We start from the raw sequence: 22,014 nt of genomic DNA on the forward strand, positions 1-22,014 counted from the left end.
CATGTTTTGGAACTTGGCTCTCAACAGCCTACTGAATGCAACATTGATTTCAATTATTTTAGACAGTTACCTCTGCTCCCATTTCTTTAGTCGTTTTTGCTGGATGTGGTTTTCTTTCTTCTACTTTCAGACAATAACTGTGTATTATCCTGCCAATCACACCTCCTGTAGACACATCTTTAGTTTATTTAATTGTCGTGTTACCAATCCCTTTGGCCCAACACAATCAGTTAAAATAAATGTCTTGCATAAAAGGTCATTGATCCAAAATATTAATTCTGCATCGTACTACACAGAAGCCACCAGTACAGTATTTCCAGGAACTTCAGTTTTCTGTTTCAGACTTCCAGGATCCGCAGTATTTTGATTTGTTTAAATGACCAATTAGATTTTACAAATCTGGTGTGTTTTGAAGAAATATGTTTGGATTCCTGAATAGGATGCATTAATTGTGTAAATAATTTTTAACAGGTTTGGTAAAAGACATGTAGCAACTTGACTGACAGCTGGTTAGCAGACATGCTAACAGTTGGTTGAGTCATAAAATATTAATAAAATCATTTTTCAGATTAGTGTGTACAATTTTAGATAATTCCTTATATTCTGGTCATTTAAGCCATAGAATATGTATAGTGTATGTGTGCTCAGATGGTGTCGGAATTATGACAACATTGGATAGAAGGACCAGGATATGGGGAGTTTGTGTCAAGGAGTCTTTACAATAATCAAAAAGAATAAGAATGACTGGGTGAACTTTATTCACACAGATTGCAGGAATGTAATACTTTTCCAAAGAATATGGTTAATGTACAGATAATTGCATTTTTAATGGAGAATGGATGATATTTGAATTTGGAATGATGCAGGCTATGGAAAAAGAGTAGAGTAGTGGGATTCATTTTATATAGCTGTATCATGGACATAATGGAGAAAAAGTCTCATTTTCTGTAAACTTCTATAGTTCTATGAAAATAGCAGATGAGCTGATATAAAATGTCTATTTACCATACTGTTGCTATAGTAAAGGGATAAATTTATTTAAAGCATTTTTAAAAGGAAACACATTGGATCATTGTCTGAAATTTCATCTAAATCTTCACTGCATGCACATACATTAATTAAAGAAACATTACCTAATTTCCCTGTCATTAATGAATGGTATACTCTTTTCCTGAATTGCAGATCCCTAGCCTAAGTCACAGTGTTATGTCTCAGACAAGTTTCCGAGCAGAGTACAAATCCACTGGGGGCCCAGCTGTGTTCCAGAAGCCAGTTAAATTCCAGGTGGACATCACTTACACAGAAGGCAACGAGGCACGGAAGGAGAATGGGATTTATTCAGTCACCTTCACACTGCTGTCAGGTAACAGCAGCAACAAAGGCAATGGGGCAGCTATAGCCTTATTAATGGCAGGAAGGGAAATGGGAAGGATGGATATCTTGTACATATGTTGATTATCACTACAACCTATGCATGATGTTTTATTTCTGTTCAATATTGTATTCTGTATCTGTTTAGGTGATTAGTAATTTATTATACTATTATTCATGGAAGCAGATGGGGATACATAGTAACTTCAAGCAAGTTCTAAAAGAACATTTGGGTAGCAGGCAATAGCCTCAAAAAGTTCCATATTTTAATTATTAGAGCTGAATTTTAATGCATGTTAAAAATTTAAGTTTTAGTCGTCACTTGAAGCAGAATACTCTAATCACTTCATGCAACTGAATGAATAGGCATGGAAAGGTATGGATGAATTAAGTGTGCTCTCACAATATCACAAGACAGCCATTTGCAGCTTTTATGAGTATGAGATGAATGTATTCTCCCCTATCTCTTATATTGCTCACATTATCTTGTGTGTCCTAAAACAGGCTGAATCAAATTCAACTTGGTTTGAATGCTTATTTATTTTAGCTTTCTACTTCAGTAGCTTAAAAAAAAGATATTGCTAATAAATTGAGTGAAAATTTTACTTGATAGCAATAAAGACAGCTTTACCATTGGCCAGATATTATTAACAGTTAAACTATTTAGAAGTAGTCTGGATCAGAGACTTGTTGATAAAGTAAGGTATACAATTGTCACTTGCAAGTTAACCTTCTTCAACCATGAAAATTATTTTTACGTTATTTTTCTAGAACTAGGGTTTCCATTTCAGAAAACTGTATGAAAGTGTTATTCACAGAAGTCTTTTTTTGAGAAGTTTCTTTGTTAACTAGCGATTGCACAGAGACATTAATGTTTTTTAAACGTAAGTACTTTAACTTTGAGATTATCGTATCCAGTGGAGCTGGAGCTCAATCCAAGCCAGCCAATGAGATAGACACTAAGACTACTTTCATTCCAAATACAGGTTGTTAAGTAATCAGACTGACTTCTTTTTATAAAATCAATGTTATTACAAATGTCTGGAGCTGGTGGACTTGAAGCCAGGCCTCTCACCTGCTCTGAACTGTTCTGAACAAGGGCCATTGGAACTGAAACATTCAACTCTGCTTTCTCTCCACAGACGCTGCCAGATCTGCTGAGGTTTTGCAGCAATGTCTGATTTTGCTTCTGTACTTTCCTCTCTCACAAGATTTTAACCTCATATTATCAAGATTCCTTTTACGAAGTTACAGTATCTTTCTAGGGCCATGTTTACTTCCAGGTCCATCTTTCAAAATTTTCAATACTTTTCTGACCTTTCACATGGTTGCCTCATTTTTTTCTATTCTGTCTCTTATCCCTCTTCTTGCATATTTAGCCAATGTTTTATTTTCTAGTTACGTCCTTCCATTCACTAGCCACCTCTGGCATATATGTCAACTTTGAGATCAAATTTCTGTTGTTGTCCTCTAGGACAAATATTATTGTCCAGTATTCCTCTGTCAATTTGCTCATACTCAGTCAATCTCCCATAATCTCCTCATTATTGTCCAATATATGTGCAAAGTGTCTCATCATTTTCTATGATGTGTTCATATTTTGCAATGTTGTAATTAGTGCCAATTAAACTACAAGAAATACACCTTGAAAATTTGCTGTAAAATTACTGTTTCTCTGTCACTACTTATAACTTTATCTAACCATTCCACTCTGACTTTGTTTTGTAATAAACTATGTCTCCAGATTAAAATTGATTTCTGATGAGCTTGTACAATGCCATAAAGCTTGCCAGAATTTCACTACAACTTCAGCCTTAATGCGTGTCTTGCTGCCTGCCTACAGGGTGTTAAAGTGTTCAGAAAAAAAGTAGATCTAGTCATGGTCTCCCACCAAGCCTGGGGATGATCACTCATTAGGGTGAGAGGGGAAAGATTTAAAATGGACAACATTTTCACGCAGAGGGTGGCAGGTGTATGGAATGAGCTGCCAGAGGAAGTGTGTGGATGCTGGTATAATTAGAACATTTAAAAGGCATCTGGATGGGTGTATGAGTAGGATGGGTTGAGGGGGATATGGGCTAAATGCTAGCAAATTGGACTAGATTTATTTAGGATATCTGGTTGGTATGAATGAGTTGAACTGAAGGGTCTGTTTCTGTGCTGTGTATTTCTTTGACACTACATTTTTGGATTTCTCCCAAAAACCAGTTGATTTGGACTTTACTCCTCCAACCATTTACAGTGAGTTTTTGCATGGACTGCTTATGTAAGACAGGTGGCAATTTACAATGAGTCAATGAGCTCAGATATTATGAAGCATCACGTGATTTATTTCACAAACTCCATTACTAAAGGGCGGCACAGTGGCTCAGTGGTTAGTACTGCTGCCTCACAGCACCCTGATCCCAGATTCTATTCCAGCCTCGGGCGACTGTCTGTGTGAAGTTTGCACGTTCTCCCAATGTCTGCATGGGTTTCCTCTGGGTGTTCCGGTTTCCTCCCACAGTCCAAAAAAAAGGTGCAGGTCAGGTGAATTGGACATGCTAAATTGCCCATAGGGATAGGTGCATTAGTCAGAGGGAGGTGGGTCTGGGTGGGTTACTCTTCGGAGGGTCAGTGTGGACTGGTTGGGCCAAAGGGCCTGTTTCCACACTGTAGGGAATCTAATCTAATCTAAAGGAACTTTTCACTGCTGTGTTCCTTACCATAACATTCACATGTTCTCATTTTTCTCTCAATTGTCAAACTTACCAAGTAGGAATTCACCTGATGTTGTATGTCCTGTTCCTATGCATTTTTCTGTTACCTTGTCCACAAGTACTCTTTTTTCTTTAGTATATTTTATCATGGACTTGCTAAATCTAGTTGCCATATCTGGCAAGTACACGGTAAAACTGTTTTGTTACTTATTCCATTGCTATGACTTCATTTCGGTCTCTTGCTAATTGGCGACTCATTATGGACCATGATGCATCACATTTATTGCTGATCTCTTCCGTAAAATTTGTATATCCATCATCCTTATTTCTGCATTCTGTAATAGGATTTTAACTTGTGGGGAAAAAAATGAGAAAATTGCTAATGTAGTTTTAAGATTAATCTTAATTTTATTTAAACTCCTAATTCCAGATTCCACTAATGTTTGCTAATATTTTGGTTAGAGAAAAGAGTATAGTGAATATCAAAATTGTGTAAACTAATCATCCACTAGTAGATCCACTGACTTCTCAGAAATAATTGCTTTCTTGTGTTCCCTATTTTGTTTGAGCCTATTTCATAGATGGCCTGCTAAACAGTAAGAATGACATTTGATAGTACATCTATGCTGATAAATATGGCATACCCTAACTATTCTACAGGGATTCACCATTCTTCTTAATGATTTCAGCATGTTGTCATCTGCATACCTGAAGCTAGTAGAACTTGAAAAATCCTTATCCTTACTTCAGTCTTAACGTTTTAAAGAATCTATGTAACAATTTAACCAGTGTACTCCATACATTCTGGATGTGCATCTACTGTCCAATGCAGTGAAATTGAGTGACTCTGTAACTGAACACTCATTACTGGGCCGATTCCTCTTGTAACTAGTACATTTCATGCTGCCTGATTAACATCATTATTCTTGTCTTCCAAATCCTCCATGCTTTGGGTAATTTTGAAAACCTTGTTATTCCATTCATAACTATCCTTTGCATAACGGTATTTGAGTTGCATCTAAAGCACTTGTGGACCATACCTTGGACATCATGGGTATATTGTTCTGTTATAGTCCCCTTGTTCCTCAGGCTATTATAATTGCTCAACATATCTCTGTACTGACCCCTTTTATTAATGATTCTCCTCATGTGTTGATGCTTTTGGCCTTGAACTATGTAGTCTCACATGGCTGCTACCATTGAATCTTCCATTCTTGGTGTTACTGTTGAATGTCCCACTTGATCCACAAGGCCTTCTGGGAATGAATGTTTTCCCACAAATCTTTTAGAGCTTCTGACATCTATTCATATAATGTCTTTCTTTCTGGAAATTTAACCCTGTGGAGTGTCTGCCAGTGGTCAACATCTCAATATAGTCCAACACTTTAAAGGCAAGTACTAAGTTTGGAATCTTCAACAAAAAATTATCAATCCTGAAAAGATAAACTGTTTCTATATATCCTACTTCTAAATGTTTCAATGTCTAATCCTGCCTTGTATTTATTTTTTAAAAATCATCTTTCCTATACATTTGCCCATAAGTGTTAAAAGATTATACAAACCTTCCTCAATGTCCAGTTCTTGAGTCACTAGCTTTGAGAATACTTCACATCTGATTTTGCTTCAAGTAGGAAGCATAAACGCCAAGACTATACATTGTTTTTTGTTTGATAAGGCCATGATGAATGTTCATAGGTCTACTTTATTTTTCCATTGATGACAACATTAAGTTTCACTGTAGTATTAGGAAACCATTATGACAGATTTCAGTCATTCTTCACAAACTCAAATTATGACCTTTAGTCTGAAAAGAATTCTGAGCCCAGTCTTCATTGTTGTGCAGTGATTTTCTGCTACCAATATCATATCAGATCCAAGCGAATTGGTGAGACAGAAACTGAGGCACATCTCTTTGTCAGCAGAGTTTGTTAACTCCTCAGTCTTACAGCTCCTTCCACACACAACTCTTTCCCCTTTATATATAGCCAGTTAATCAATAATATCAATCTCCTGCTTAAATACTTGCTGTATTAATAGAGCTGACTGTCTGAGGATGTGCAAATTCTCTGGTGAGGTAAGCATGGCGAATACTTGAGAAACTCAGCAGGTCTGGTAGTTTCTGTGGAGAGAGAAACAGCTAATGTTTCAAATCTGATAGGACTCTTTCAGTAGCATCATACTGGACTCAAACATTAGTTTTGTTTCTGTCTTCACAGATGCTGCAGACTTGCTTAGTTTCTCCCGCATTCTCTGTGTTTGTTTCAGATTTCCAGCACCTTCAATATTTTACTTTTATTCTTTAATGAGGTGCTTCTTCTCTGAGAGTAACAAAATGTCACCTGCCAAAATTTATAATATTCATAAGTAATGAGCGAACAAAAGAAACTCAACTAAATCAATGTATACATTAATCTCAAAGTCACCACTGAACATGAAAAAATACAGAGGAGCATCAGATATGAACCTGTTGGAAACAAAAGACAATCGATCATAAAGCTGACCGGAAACCTCAGTAAATGAAAGCAGAATATGCCACATAGCTTTTACCCTGTTAAGATAAGTATCAATTAGTCAAACATGCTATGCTTCCAGTAAGAAAACATGTGTTCTATTCAAAGTGACTTTTTCCACAAATAGGAAGTGAAGAAAGTTATAGGCACATTGTGATATTCATGTAATTTGAGAGTAATTAATAGTTATTCCATTTCCACTAACGAAAAGCGAGTCTAGAGGATTAATGATGGACTATTCAATAAATAGCAAGAGTTTCCTCAAAAATAATGTTTGCCAATAGAAGGCATCCAAATGCAATTTTTAAGTGAGTCACTTGTGAAAATGCTCTAGAAAAAAAACCTTAATGTAAAGGAATTAATGAACATTGATGCAGGTCAAGAAAAGCAGGTCAAAAACAAAACAGTCATAATCCAACAGCTTTCTTTGGGCTTTGGAAACAGTCTGAATGATTTTGGTATCAGAGTGAATTATTTTAACAGCACAATAAACCTCAAGTCTCTTACAGACTTGTTTAAAATCAGAACCTGTCCCTGATCGGATTTATTTTAAAGATGCATTGCAATTTATGTTGAAAAGACAGAAGTTTTATGTGCAAATTGGGACTGAATCCGTGAGTTTTATATAGCAGTATCGCAGGTACTCTGCTATTTTTCAACTGATGGTGTTTTAAGCAGCGGGGCATATAATCTATTTCAAAATCATCCATATTGTAAAAAATCAAGGTGCATGTTTGATGCCTGTGCATTGCTTTCACTTTCAACGTCAGAACCTCTATCATGTCTCCCACACTTTGCCAACTTCTGTTCAATAAAGGATAGTCTCAATTTAATTGATTTTTTGCATTATTTTCAAATCTCCCTTCAACACCTATGAACATGAAGTGAAGATTCCAGTAAGAAAGGCTTTTTTTTAAAAAAATACACATTTAAAGTACTATTTCCAACAGCAAATCAATTTGACTGTATTCATTGAGTCAATTGTTCGAGCTATCCCCAAAATAGGTTGATTTGATTGACGAAGGAGGGATTGTGAATTGTGAAATCAAATCTACTTCACAATAGAGAATTCCGGAGATTACAATTACTAGGATCCGACAGCCTTTTATTAACAAAACATCAGCTTCACTCTTGAGGAGGAGTCGGCAACCATGTCTCTTAATATCAACAACATTTGCAAATTGTAGTTTTGGTGCTAAATTACTCATCATGTAATTTGTGTCATCGCATCATACTTTTAGCTTAATGCAGAAAAAAAATTACCAAGTACTTCATAATTACTTAATTAAGTAGTACTCCAGGGTTGTAACACCCTGTGTACTAACAACCTAGACTATAAAAGTGAGACATCTGAAGTTTTGTTATCTCTTCAGAGCATATCTTCAGCAAAGTAAATGTCTGAAATAGATAAACTCCAAAGTTTTTTTGCACATTTTACAAGCTGATTCAACATCACTTCTAAACATAAAGTGGTGGAAATTCATGTAGGCCAGAGACTGCTGCTGGGGGCAGGTAAAAATGCAGAATCTACTGCTGTGCTCTTTCAAAGAGGTTCCCATTATCTGTAAATAAGCTTTGCGGGACCCTTCTGGATTCCTGAGCCTCATTTGGTTGGCTAGACAGGAAACCCATTTCCCTTTCCACACAGCTATCTCCAACAGCCCCACCACCCTCTGGTCGATCATGTCAACTCCCCCTCCCCCTCCACCAAGGACATGCAAGTCCTAGGCCTCCTACATTGCCGAATCCAAGCCACCCAACGCCTGGAGTGAGAACACCTGATCTTCTCTCTTGGAACCCTTCAAACACACGGCAACAACATTTTCAAACCTCCCCTCCCCTGCCTCATCCCAGCTCCAACCCTCCAATTTGGCACGCCCTTTTGACGTGTCCCATCTGTCCATCTTCCCTCCCATCTATCTGCTCCTCCCCTCACTCTTCCTACTGCCCTGCACGCACACACACACCCACTAAACCCTGAACAATAGCACAAGGGCAGTAAAAGACTGGGGTGATTTTAAAGGCTCACCTGTTTGGCTTCTACTGGGAACAAAGAGTTAAAATCACACAATTCTAATTCAAGATGTTTCTGTAGCAACTACTCTCAGATTCACTGTAGCAGAGGACAGGAACTCTGCCACAGTAAGGAGTTAATGTGTGGCATATGCAGGGGCTGAATGTGTGGTGGAGGTTTTGTGTTAAATCCATAAAATAAGGAAGAAATTACTTCATTAAATTACTTATCTCAAAGGAATGAAGTTTACAATCATTAATTGTAGCTGAGTTAGTGCTCAGATTCCAAATATGTTTCTGTTTTCCTCATTTTAAATCATCATTGCTGCATCTAATTCCATAATTCCCTTTTCACTTTGAAGGATAGGGCACTGCGTACCACTAACCTCTTCATGGCTCTGAATCTAAGGTGTTACAATTTGCCAAAAACAAATGCGGAACTGTCTCTGCTACTCTCACCCTCTGAGATCAGTCACTGGTGAAATGTTGTGAACTACAGGGACAGTGAGACAGCTGCAAGATGTGCTGATTAAATTAGATTAAATTGTAGTTGTCATGATTTGCTTTAAACTATTCAGCTCCTAAGACCCTTTTTTTTCATGTTGTGAGGAAACCTCTAAAGAGCAATCAAACCAATCAGTAATTGTCTTCAATACTATTGAAATATGTATTCATTTTAGGAAATTGTATTTCTAATATTTGATGAGATTGTTGATTTAATGCTCCATGTACAGGGTTATTTATTTTCATTGTACAGCATTACAGCTACAATGACTGGCCTCCACAATCTTGTAGGCCCAGTGAAGAGTCACCCAGGGGTGTGTGTGTGTTTGTGTGTGTGTATTTGTGTGTGTGTGTGTGTGTGTGTGAGAGAGAGAGAGAGAGAGAGAGAGAGAGACCTGTCTGTCTCAAGACCATGTTACCCTCCACACCCAAATGACACAGACATTATAGATTCGCAGTCGAAGAATGGTGACTTGAGTAAGGTGTTGCAGGGGATTTGGACTATGTTGAAGGAAAAGAATATCTCAGCAGGGTTGAAAGTCATCAGGAGCAGACGACTGTATAAATGAATCCCCAAAAAATGTTAATTGCTTCATTACCTATTTTGTTGAAAAAGTAAACAAACTTCTCTGGAGAGATCGAGAAGATGCACCAATGATTAAATCTAATCAGAGACTCATTTTCAACAAGAGGTCAGAGAAATCTTAATGAAATTGAGATGAAATTAATGCAGCTAATAATTATGGTCAGTGTGTGAAACTTAGAAAGTGGTCAGGCTGAAAAGAAAACACATAAATAACACCCTGTTCATGACACTCTGTATCTGTGTGGTTGTGCATGCTGTGCTAATAATGAAAGTACAGAGTTCATTGCTTTTTACCTTTAATTCTCTGCTCTAAATAATAGGTCCAAGCCGTCGGTTCAAAAGAGTGGTGGAAACAATTCAGGTCCAGTTGTTAAGCACACATGACCAGCCTTCCGTGCAACAGTTGTCTGGTAAATATTATATTTTCTCTCAAAATGAATAGTATGCAAAACAGATGCTATCTAATATGCTTACAATAAGAATCCAAAATGATTTTAATACTTCTGGCATGCTTTATGTCAAGCCTTTCTGTGACATCTAAAAATCTCCCAGCTTTAATGTTTAGTTTCCTAGTATTGTTAAATCTGCTCATAATCTCCTTGTAATTTTTATGCCATTTTCAGAACTTGTCATGATTAGAATATCTTATTATGTCAATTAATTCCCCATATTGCTGTTGCACTTCAGTCAGTTCACTCATCATCCCATTTAAATAATGCAAGTTTCAAAGTTGTACTTACTCGGAGGGAAAAGGCCTTTCTATGGAGTTTAGATTCCCTACAATGTGGAAACAGGCCATTTGGCCTAACAAGTCCACCGAAGTCCACGACCCTCTGAAGAATAACCCACCCAGACCCATTTCCCTCTGACTAATGCACCTAAAACTATGGGCAATTTAGCATGGCCAGTTCAACTGACCTGGATCCCATGTATACACAAACAAGTTTTGTAAACTTCAAATAAATCGAAAGCAAACAAAATTGGTTTTGCTCCTGGATTTTTCTAGTGTATTTAATGTATTCTGAGGCAAATTTTCTTAAAGTTTGAAAGATTGCAGACTGACATTTCCTTTGCATAAATTATAAAAAATTGATGAAGTAAGTGCAAGTGGATATACAGAACAACCTCTGTTATCCGAACCTCAGTTGTCCAAATTTTGGATTATCCGAACAAGATCGCAAGGTCCAGTAAATGCTTCCTTTGTTTACGATCAGATCAGTTATCTGAACAATCAGTTATCTGAACAAAATACTCCCCACCCGTCTCGTTCAGATAATCGAGGTTGTTCTGTAATCCACTGAATGAGGAGGAATTTCAGCAACAGGAATTTTGAGCAATTTCCAAACTTGTGACCATGTGGTTTATTTTAACCACGTTCTGGCAAGCTTCTTTTATTATGTGATCATTTCCATCATTTAACAGAATGGCTACTTATCATGCAAAAAGAATACATTTTTTATCCAAATGTACTAATGCTTTAAAATGCTTTCCATGGAGTTTCGAAGTGGCCACTTAAAGGGTCACCTTGCCATGTAAAATAACTGAGATCTTTTGCAAGCATTGTGTACACAATTATATCCTTTTGAAATTCTTCTTTTTTTTGGAGAACAAATTTCAAATATTAAGTTCTGCAGATGAAACAGGATTAGTGTTTTTGTACAACAAACATCTGGTGGAAATCATTGCCATTGTTTCTTGGATGCACTGCAAGGTTAAACCCATGCTTAAAGCTCTCCAAACAACAAATCTGAACGTTCTCATTAATCCTGGAGCAAATCCTATTATCCTTTGCTGGAAATCTGGAGCTTGCACTTGCAACCAAGGACATACTACTAGCTTTATATGCACTTACTTAAACCTTGATGATCGAAAGCAATTATTCGATTTAAGTGATTAGGAAACAAAATGCTACCACTATATTCACAGATGTCATTATGCTGCTTTCTGTGTTTGTTTTGTGCAAATATGTAAAGATGTATTTCCTAATTGTAAATTCTGCTTTTAAGAGAGCAGAAAATGTCAAAAAATGAATTTGTGACAAAATAATATTGCTTTTTACCATCTATTTTTGTAAATCGTATTTGAGATTTACAAAATTTTTGTTTCTATTTGGAATATCTGAAAGAATAGTGTTGAACATTGCTTCTAAATGGAAACTATAGTCAAACCTTAGCTCATTTGAATGTATCTGCTTCATGCTGTTTAAGCGCAATTTCTCTCTGAAGCCCTGGGTAACATTAACATTGTTTAATCAGAATACACTAAAGCTTCCAGTGCTTTTTTTTTCTATCCTTGTGTAATGGTGATCATATAGCTTCATGATATTTGTGTGCACAGTCAACCCATTCGACATCTTTCAGCTTTTTTCGTAATCCATTTTTACATCATCTTATTCTCTCCATTTTGGGTACTCACTGGATTATGTAATATCATCATTCTTACAACTACCATCCTTAGGAAGAATGAATTATTTCAATTTAAGAAGATCTGCCATTCAACAGATACAGTTCAAATGGGGTTATGCCCATAAAGAAATATCTTAGGGCATTACTTTTTAAAAAAAATCTTAGTTGTGACCTAGTATGACTTATCTGTCTACATCTTCATGTCTTGGATTATTGGTTTATACAGTAAAGAAACATCTGCCTTTCTCCTCCTGTAATCCAGCAACTTCTCACTGTATGCAGCTGCTGACTGGCAGACTTTCAAAATGTGGTAAGAACCCCCACACCCACAACCCCTCGCCAATCACTCTTACCCCATGGAGAGCACTGTGCTATGACTTTTTAAGTTTTTGGATTGCCTTTCGATTCACTTTGAGCCCACGCTTCTGACCACATTTTAGTTCCTTCTGTTGCTGGCGCTGCATGTTGCAATATGTTATAATTAGCCCAACCTTATGCAGCAGTCGCTAGGTGACTTTGCCTGCTAGATAGGCTTGTGGTGCATTGAGATGCCTTACTGCTTTTTTTTTGGCAGTGAATGGCAATACTGCAGCTTTAAGTCTTTTGAAGTTGAGTCTTGATTACTTGATAATTATTGCCTTTCTTATCAACACTGAGCTAATGTTCAGCAATTGCTGTTGCTTTGCTTATATTCCGATGCACATAATGCTAGATGGACAGGAAAACACATCTAACATCTCCCACTGAATTGTGCATGATGACACAAAGACAAAAGTGCATTTTATTTCTACACTTCCTGCTAGAATATATACCACCAAATCCCCTCTCTCTGTATTTTATATGTATTTTTTTAAATCATCACTTTTATAAGTGACTTATGGAAATGTTGCTGTTTTATATTGTTTTCTTAAATCTGGTCTCCTTATACAAATGCCTTTGAAATTATTAGAGTAGTTTAATTTTGAAGACTGGGGTATTGCTATATTCAGTGCAGAACCATTGGAGTTGTCCCCTGTCTTGTGCATGAATTGTAATCAATTTTTCAAGGTGTCTGTATTTGAGCTTCCCTAATGGCACAGTTCTGAAATGCTCTGTTTGGTCTTGACCTCAGCCATGCAAATCAGGAAGGGCTAGGTTCAATTACATTGGTGTTGAAACTGCAGTTCTCGGATGGAATGGTAATGCAATCCTAAAATTTCTCCCAATGTCACCAACCTGAGGAAAAATCACCGAAGTAACCTTTCCTAATTTGTGTCCAGTGATGCCAGCTGAAAATTGTTTGAGTATGGGTGATAGTTGGGAGCAGCACCTGCTTTGGTATTCTTCCATGTTGAATTGCTTGCCAATACTCATTCTTTAGATCCACAGGCAAAGGATGGAAACTTGAGCAAGATTCCCCAAGACTGCTAGTGCAATCATATTTCAGCAGAAAGTCAGTGCATACAGGAGAGCAATTAAATATTGTAAATATATAACAACCTAAGATGGGAAAATACATTTTGAATTCTCACAGACTCTTTTGGTCATATTAGTAACTATTGGTACAATTACATCTGAATAGGAGAAAATCTGATAGCTCAATTCAGTTAAAAAATTTCCTCTTAGAATTAGGTTCTTGTCCAGGCATGATTAACAAAAAGTAAAGTGGGAGAGATGTCTTGTAGTTGTGTATCTTATACCTGCCCAGTGGTAAGCTATGGTAACCATCTCCCAGAGGGGAGAGGTCCAGATAATGTAAATAACATAATTATGGTCAATTTGTACAATAATACTCAAGTGTGGAATTATACAAATATCACTGTTGTTCATGACTTCACTATTGCAAAACAGGTCATTTGGTGTAACATATGTGTTTCTCTCCAAATGAACCAGCTTCCAACCCATCCCCTTCATTTCATCCAATCAATAGATTTGTTTTGATCACTTAGATGTGCATTAATGTTTGCAATGACATTGAAAAATTAATATATTTGTGACAAGTGGTAATGTAACTTCAAGCCAAACATGCATGCTGCTAAAACATCGAACAGTATGGTGCAACCTTTACATAGATTGGAGGATCCCTATTATATTTGTTAATAGATTTACACAGTGGCATTGCAGAAAAATATGTTCTGTCCTCAAAATAGTTAACAATTTGTCAAAGAGGATGTATGTTAGAATACAAATTGTAACACTTCTCAGTACTTTAATGAGATTAAACACTGATGGTAGTTCAGAACAGAATAGCCTCAGCTCGCCAAGGTTTAAAGAAAACATCTCTGACCCTGCACCTTCCTAAATTTAGATCGCTCGCTTTTGAAATGGCATACTGTTTTGTTTCGTTGTGCAAGTAGAATTCCATTCATGTGACATCCTTACCAAAGTCACCATTAAAAAATATTAACAGGAATCAACAGAAATCTGCAACAAATAAAAGGAAGTGTACATTCTCACCTGACAGCAATCGTAAATTTGTGGTTTTCAGTAAAGAATTAGCATTAAAACCACATATGTACCCTACTATTTCCACAACTTAAACAGTTGCAACCTTAATCAGCCAAGTTACAACCTCTGGTGCACCAATTTTTCTGATATCAATTTACCAGATTGCTGACTATTTTCATTGGTATATAGCCAAGCATAAAACAAACACAGATAAATCAGTCAGGGCCTGGGGAAAGTGTGAATACACATCTTATATTCCTTCATTAAGCATGAAAATTAAAGTTTCAAACCATCTAACTATCATTCATGCATGTTAGATACATATTTTAAGAGCCTATAATTATGAAAACTTTTCAATTTTTAATATGTTTTACACTGATCCCATTAAAATGCATTAAAAGAAAGTGCAGACCGGGCTCAGCGAGGATAAATAAATCAAAATTACAATGAAGCACCATGCGTTGTTTCATACTGCACCTAAAATTCTGGACAGGATCTTACCCCGTTATGATCCAGCATAAATGCAGGAAATTCCAAAACATATTTACTGCTCCTAAAGACATACCCATTACATTGGGCCAAGATCTGTTCAAGAGTAGGAATCAATGAGCAGGTCTAAAAGAATGAGGAATTTGCATACAACATTTACCTGATTTTTGTCTGTCTTTTAGATAACGTATTTTCTTCAAATCTAATGTACATATGCTAATTCTGAAGCAAAATGCTGTTGTTTGCATTGAGGATCATGTCTATAGTGCCTCTTAAGTGAAAACCACACTGTAACACTGGGAGGAAGTCTACTCTGTAGTTTTAAAAAAAAAGTCCTGAGTAGTTAACACAATTGGACTTGTCTCCTTTCTTGAATGTAGTCATGAACTGTCCAGTCATGTTAGGAGTGCAATTCCACTGCATTTCAGAATTTCAGCATTTGTTCCTTCTGCTTCGGAGGTTTCTTTGTTTTAGCTGGCTTTTTCAACTTCACTCAGGATCAGGATGTTGTTGAGACCAAGCCAGACAGGCCTTTGAAGAGTGGACTTGAAGGCATTGGAATCTTAATTGAGGAGTTCTTCAAGATGTACTCTCCAACAGGCACTGACTGCCTCACCATTCTTGATGAGCACCCCTCCATGTTTGGCTGTCAGCATGGTGTACCCTGTGCCCTTAGGTCAAAGATCTGAAGAAACTGCTTATCATATCCCGTACTCTTTCTTCCCACCATTTGTTCTTCTTATCACAGGTTCTGTACTGTACTGCAGCTTCTAGCCACCAGTAGAAATGCCGCTTTTCTCTTGAGCTGTGGTAAAGTTTCCAGCTAAGGAAAATTTTGCACCAATGTTCAGCTTGGCTCTGTAATATCTTGCTGGTTTTCATCGATCCAGTCAAAATGTTCTCTGCTAGAGACAGAAAGAATCTGTTTGCAGATGCCAGTTATGTTGGAGTTCAGGTTGACCAGACTTAATGGGCACACCATAACTCCTGGTCAATGGACTTGAAAGGTTTGCGCTCTGTATAATGGCATAAGTGATGTGGAAAGCTGCTTTGTCCTATGCTGAAACAATGACCTAGTCAAGCTAATGACAGTGTTTGGACCATGCATGTTGCCATGAGCTTGTCTCATTTGCATTGCAAATATTCTAGACATTTTTCAAGAGGATGACTTTCTTGAAGTCTGTTTCCTCTACTTGCTTGTCAATTGCACCCTTTCAGAAATTTGCATCCTTCCACACTCTCGTGCTGAAATCTCAGATGAGGATCAGTTTGATGTCTGCTGGAAATTGGACTAGGATTTGCTCATTGTCATTATACACTTGGTCTCACTTGTTGCCTCAAAAGTAGGAGGATATGCACGACGATGATGGCATGTGATTCCTCAATAGTTCCTCCAGTGGTTAATATGATGCTCACTTATAAGCAGAGAGAGGCACCAAGGAACCTGAAAACCTAATTTTGCTGGCAAATCATTACCCCGTGGAGTTGTTGATCCTCTGCTGGAAGCCTCACACCCCTAGAATAGTCTGTATCCCTGTCTCATTTGGAACTGCATCATTGATGTCGAACTGCATTAGCACGAATAAGTCACTACAGTTGTTAAGACCATAAGACATAGGAGCAGAAGTTAGGTCAATCAACCCATCAAGTCTGCTCTGCCATTCAATCATGGCTGATAGGTTTCTCAACCCCATTCTCCTGCTTTCTCCACATAACCCTTGACCACCTTGATACTCAAGAACCTATCTGTCTCAGTCTTAAATATACTCAATGACCTGGCCTCCACAGACTTCTGTGGCATTGAATTCCATAGATTCACCACTCTCTGGCTTAAGAAGTTTCTCCTTATCTCAGTTCTAAAATGTCTTCCCTTTAATCTGAGGCTTCGTCCTCAGGTTCTTGTCTCCCCTACCAATGGAAACATTTTCCCAACACCCACTCTCAAGCCATTCAGTATTCTGTATGTTTCAATTTTATCCCCCCTTACCTTTCTAAACTCCATCAAGTATAGACCCAGAGTCCTCAAATGTTTCTCATGTTAAGCTTCTCATTCCTGGGACCATTCTCGTGAACCTCCTCTGAACTCGCTCCAGGGCCAGTACATCCTTCCTGAGGTATGGGGCCCAAAACTGCACACAATATTCCAAATGTGGCCTGATCAGAGCTTATAGAGCCTCAGGTGCACATCTCTGCTTTTATTTTCAAGTCCTCGCAAAATAAATGCCATAATTGAATTTGCCTTCTTAACTACTGACTCAACCTGCAAGTTTACCTTGAGAGAATCCTAACTAGAACTCACTAGTCCCTCTCAATTTTCTCCCCATTTAGAAAATAGTCCATGCCTCTATTCTTCCTACCAAAGTGCATGACCTCACACTTTCCCATGTTGTATTCCATCTGTCACTTTTTTGCCCACTCTCCTAACCTGTCTAAATCCTTCTGCAGCCTTCCTGCCTCCTCAATGCTACCTATCTCTCTACCTTTCTTTGTGTCATCTGCAAACGTAGCTAGAATGCCCTCAGTTCCTTCATTCAGATTGTCAATATATAAAGTGAAAAGTTGTGGTCCCAGCACTGTGCCTCGCAGAACACCACTTGTCACCGGCTACCATCCTGAGAAGGACCCTTTTATCCCACCCTCTGCTTTCTACCAGACAGCCAAACTTCTATCCACGTTAGCACCTTGCCTCTAACACCATGGGCCCTTACCTTACTCAATAGCCTCCTGTGCAGCGCCTTGTCAAAGGCCTTGTTCATAATGGACATTCCAGGTTCCAAACTTCATTTGGACAAGTGGAAGATGTCTGTGTGAGACTTTTTAACATGTGGTGATTGCGCACTGACTACCACATGGTCTCTGTAAAGCATAGCCTTGGTCCAGGGGCAGAATTCAGTTCATTCCAATGGGATTTCAACTTTGCAGCTTGAAAGATCATTGCATAGCTGGACAAATATGAAAACCTCAATTTGCAAGTTTCCTTTGTGGCTCAGAGTTATATTGACAGTTAAATGTAAACACACTACCAATCTATACCCTTCCAACCCTTCCAATTACCAGCTGATTATTTCAACAGTATAGAAAAGGAATATTTGATTTTTTTTGTCTGCAAAGTTTTCAATCAAGTATTTGTTTGCTGTTCGAATCAAGGGGCATAGTGGAGTAAACAAAGTATAGGAGAAAGTGAGGACTGCAGATGCTGGAGATCAGAGCTGAAAAATGTATTGCTGGAAAAGCGCAGCAGGTCAGGCAGCATCAAAGAAGCAGGAGAATTGAAGGTTCGGGCATAAGCCCTTCTTCAGGAGTGACGAAGGTGTGCCAAGCAGGCTAAGATAAAAGGTAGGGAGGAGGGACTTGGGGGAGGGGCGTTGGGAATGCGATAGGTGGAAGGAGATTAAGGTGAGGGTGATAGGCCAGAGAGGGGTTGGGGGCGGAGAGGTCGGGAAGAAGATTGCCGGTCAAGAAGGCAGTGCTGAGTCCGAGGGTTGGGACTGAGAAAAGGTGGGGGGAGGGGAAATGAGGAAGGTGGAGAAATCTGCATTCATCCCTTGTGGTTGGAGTGTTCCTAAGCGGAGGAGATGACCTGGGGGGTGCAGTGAGAGAGGGGCTCACTGAGATCCTTGCAGAGGGAGAAGGAGAGCTTCTTCAAGGAAGGCATCCTTGCAAGAGGATTAAAATCAACTAGGAGAAAGTGAGGACTGCAGATGCTGGAGATCAGAGCTGAAAAATGTGTTGCTGGAAAAGTGCAGCAGGTCAGGCAGCATCAAAGGAGCAGGAGAATCGACGTTTCGGGCATAAGCCCTTCTTCAAGAATGAGGAGGGTGTGCCAAGCAGGCTAAGATAAAAGGTAGGGAGGTGGGACTTGGGGAAACAAAGTATATCCTTGTAATGAGTTTGCCATTTTTAACCAGATGCTCAGAAAATAAAATTGGATTTTTTTCTATATAATGGATTCTTAGTTGTAGCTGAGCTGTGCATAAGCAGGAGAGGCTAGAAATCAGATGTAAGTTATATTTTGCACGGGGATGTTAAGTAAATGTTGCCTTTCCTATTGTAGGATTTGCGTCCTGAGTTTGACTGACACTTAGTGTGAGAATTCTTATACTGAACTGCTCTTCCATGACACTGCAGTGGTATAAAAGACACCAGCAGTGTAGAAACAATGGCTCTCATGACGTCGCAGTAGTATAATTTTAATCTCCATTAACTAGCCAGGACGTTCACCTATGCTGTAAGTTTGTGCACCTGCAGTCAAGCAAAACAGGCTGCACGTATGATACTCCAGAGGACTCTCAGGTTTGGATAGCTTTACATATATATAGTCAAAATGATTTACAAAACATGGGAAATGAAGAAGAAGAATTTCTTCCGAAAGCTAGTCACATACACTTCTGGAGAACTATAAAATTCAAGTCAAGTACAAATCCTCATTGAAAGGGCTTCTATTGGCTGAGCATTAATTGTTGACTCAAGTGCCACACTGCACTGAAATCATAAAAATTCTACCTTTTAATCCTTCCTTCTGTGCTGAGCTGATTGATCTCAGTTTGCATTGCAACTGGCATTAGAATTGCCAGTGTAGAAGAATCAGAGTATATTTTCCTGACTGATGGTCAAAGGCCTCTTTTTGGGAAGTGTATGAGTGTAGACTCCAAGTGAGTACAGGATTGGGCTCCACTGTGATATTTCTAATGATCAACTAGGCTGTTGACACCCAATATCTATCCTCAAGCATGCGGGGTATGGGTTTATACACAGAATGTTTGTGGATAGCTTGCTGATCTCCACAGGAGAAGAAATGTAATGGGAGAAAGCTAGGAGCAAATTAAAAGCAAAGTGAAAGCATCTGGGCTACACTGAACTATAGCATATTTTACAAATTACTTCTCCTACAGGGAATGTATCATTCAGCAACCGCATTCACTATATCACACAACTACCAGAAATTGCACCTGAAAATTCCCCTTGACAGCAACACCGCCTTGTTAACTGGAAAAAGAAAACTTTAGAAACAAAGCTGCTAACAGATCAACAGTAAAAAGATAGGCTAATGTTTTGGGAATCAACCCATCTTCAGAATACTCACTTCACCACTAATCAATGATCTGTAGTCTTTAGGATTTTTGTGGAATTTTCTATTTTATTTAATTTGTAATTTATTTTGTTTTTTAGTTTTAATCTAAACTGTTGTAAAGATAAGCTTAAATGTGTATCCTCATAAGGTGCAAAACACCACATTTGATCAAATAAATTAGTCTGGTTTTATTGTCTACATACTTTTTATTAATTTTGCATTTTATTTACTTTGTGTACATCTTATATGTAGAGGCTTGCATTTATAACACATTAACTTAATTTACCCCTTCACTTATGTGATGTGAATGTAAAGTTGGCCAATATTTCTACAATGAGAATTTCCATTGACTAATCTGTCCTAGGGTTTGGGTAATCTCAAATCAATTCTTATCAGAAGATTTCAGAACATAGAATTGTCCTTAATTTGCTGAAAATGCAAGGATGGCCAGAATACGAAATGAAAAATAATCACACTGGATTAAAGTTATGGTTCAGACATAAAGTAATGAGGTAGTAGAAGGGATTTTACTGTATGTTTCTGCTTTAAAACATTTGCTTGCTGTGTCTGCCCTTATTGAAAAATGTTCTATTATCCAGCACCAAAACATTTTGCCTTGAACAGCAAAAAATTCTGAAAAAAGAGATGAAAAATAAAGAACAGAATTGATTAATACTCTACCATCCATTGTAAAAGCAATTTTAAAAAAAATAATAAATGAATTATGGCCTACCCTAATGTGAAAGTGGTATCATTCCCTGCCCAAAACTTGAGCAGCCTGAGTTATCATCTTAACACATTATGCATGTGCATGACAATGGGTCTCACAACTGAACCCAACTGCCTTATGAAGACTGACAGTTGATAGCAAATGTAAATGTGCAAGGAAGTGACATAGAGATTGCTGTCCGAAATAAAAATAAATGTGGAGTAAAAGTGTTCTTACACAGTATTACCATCCTTATCTTTAGGGTTTAAAGTTTAGAAGCATAAAATACCAGCCTGTTATTGCATCTGGTTCCTCTTGTCAGTAGCATGAGCCAGTTAGTGTCATGTCTTGTAAATTATTTATGCACAGGATTAAAGTTTTCCATAAATAGAGTCTGCTACATTTATAAAATTTGAAGGCAGTTTATATCACAAAGTAAAGAAATGTTTTGTTCTTAAGTATTTTAGTCAATCTTAATTGTATTACAAGGTTTAAATTTGCTGTAACTTTGTGTTAAATACCGATAAAGACTGAAATGAAGAGCATTGTATCTGTTTGACAGGGGATAAGAATAAATTGGAAGGTTTCTTACTTGCTTCATTATCCATAATTTATGTGTTCACATGCAGCTCCACATTTTATCTCTTCTTTGCAGCAGTTAGTATTACTTGCTTGCTTAAGGTTTACAGGGCCTACACACCAGTTGTGCAGATTTAATGAAATTGGAGCAGTTCCATGAAATTATCTCAGAAAATCACTATAAAATTAAAGGAAATGTCGTACTGAAATGACTGACTTTATTGTTGAGTCTTCATTTAATGCACATTTGTGACAACATATTTACTCAGGTCTGTCACAAGTGCAATCTGCATGTGGCCATGCTTACTAAATGTCACTGGGATTTCCTTTTTGACTTTAGACAACTAAATTTATGTAAGAGTCAGCTACAGAGTGCAAGGAGGCTCCTCTTCACATACAAATGCTTCTAATACATTCTCCAGCAGGATCAGAAAATAATCAAACTTTGCAGATGAATCAAAACTCTTGTTTTAAGAAGGAAACTGACTTCTGCAGACAGTCTTTGCTTAACTAAGCCAGAATATACATGGAAGCACTTTATGCAAGTTACTTGAAAAGGCTTCATTTGTACAGACCCCTCAATTTTTTTCTTTTTGCATCTTATAAATGCCATGGAATTTGGACTAAGGACTTTGCAAAAAACATACATTA

The 22,014-nt window shown here is 37.7% G+C and overlaps 1 protein-coding gene across 1 annotated transcript in view; it reads left to right on the top strand.

Moving 5' to 3' along the window:
• Positions 1 to 22,014, top strand: part of LOC122557836 (serine/threonine-protein kinase BRSK2-like) — a 966,919-nt gene that overhangs the window by 901,646 nt on the left and 43,259 nt on the right. The window contains 3 exon segments of the mRNA XM_087996588.1: positions 1,183 to 1,363; positions 10,004 to 10,093; positions 12,351 to 12,398. Coding sequence (XP_087852714.1) covers positions 1,183 to 1,363; positions 10,004 to 10,093; positions 12,351 to 12,398 — 319 coding nt within the window.

The sequence above is a fragment of the Chiloscyllium plagiosum genome, unplaced genomic scaffold, assembly GCF_037043375.1.
Source record: "Chiloscyllium plagiosum isolate Xiang-an unplaced genomic scaffold, Cpla_swu_hap1 HiC_scaffold_18, whole genome shotgun sequence".
NCBI lineage: Eukaryota > Metazoa > Chordata > Chondrichthyes > Orectolobiformes > Hemiscylliidae > Chiloscyllium > Chiloscyllium plagiosum.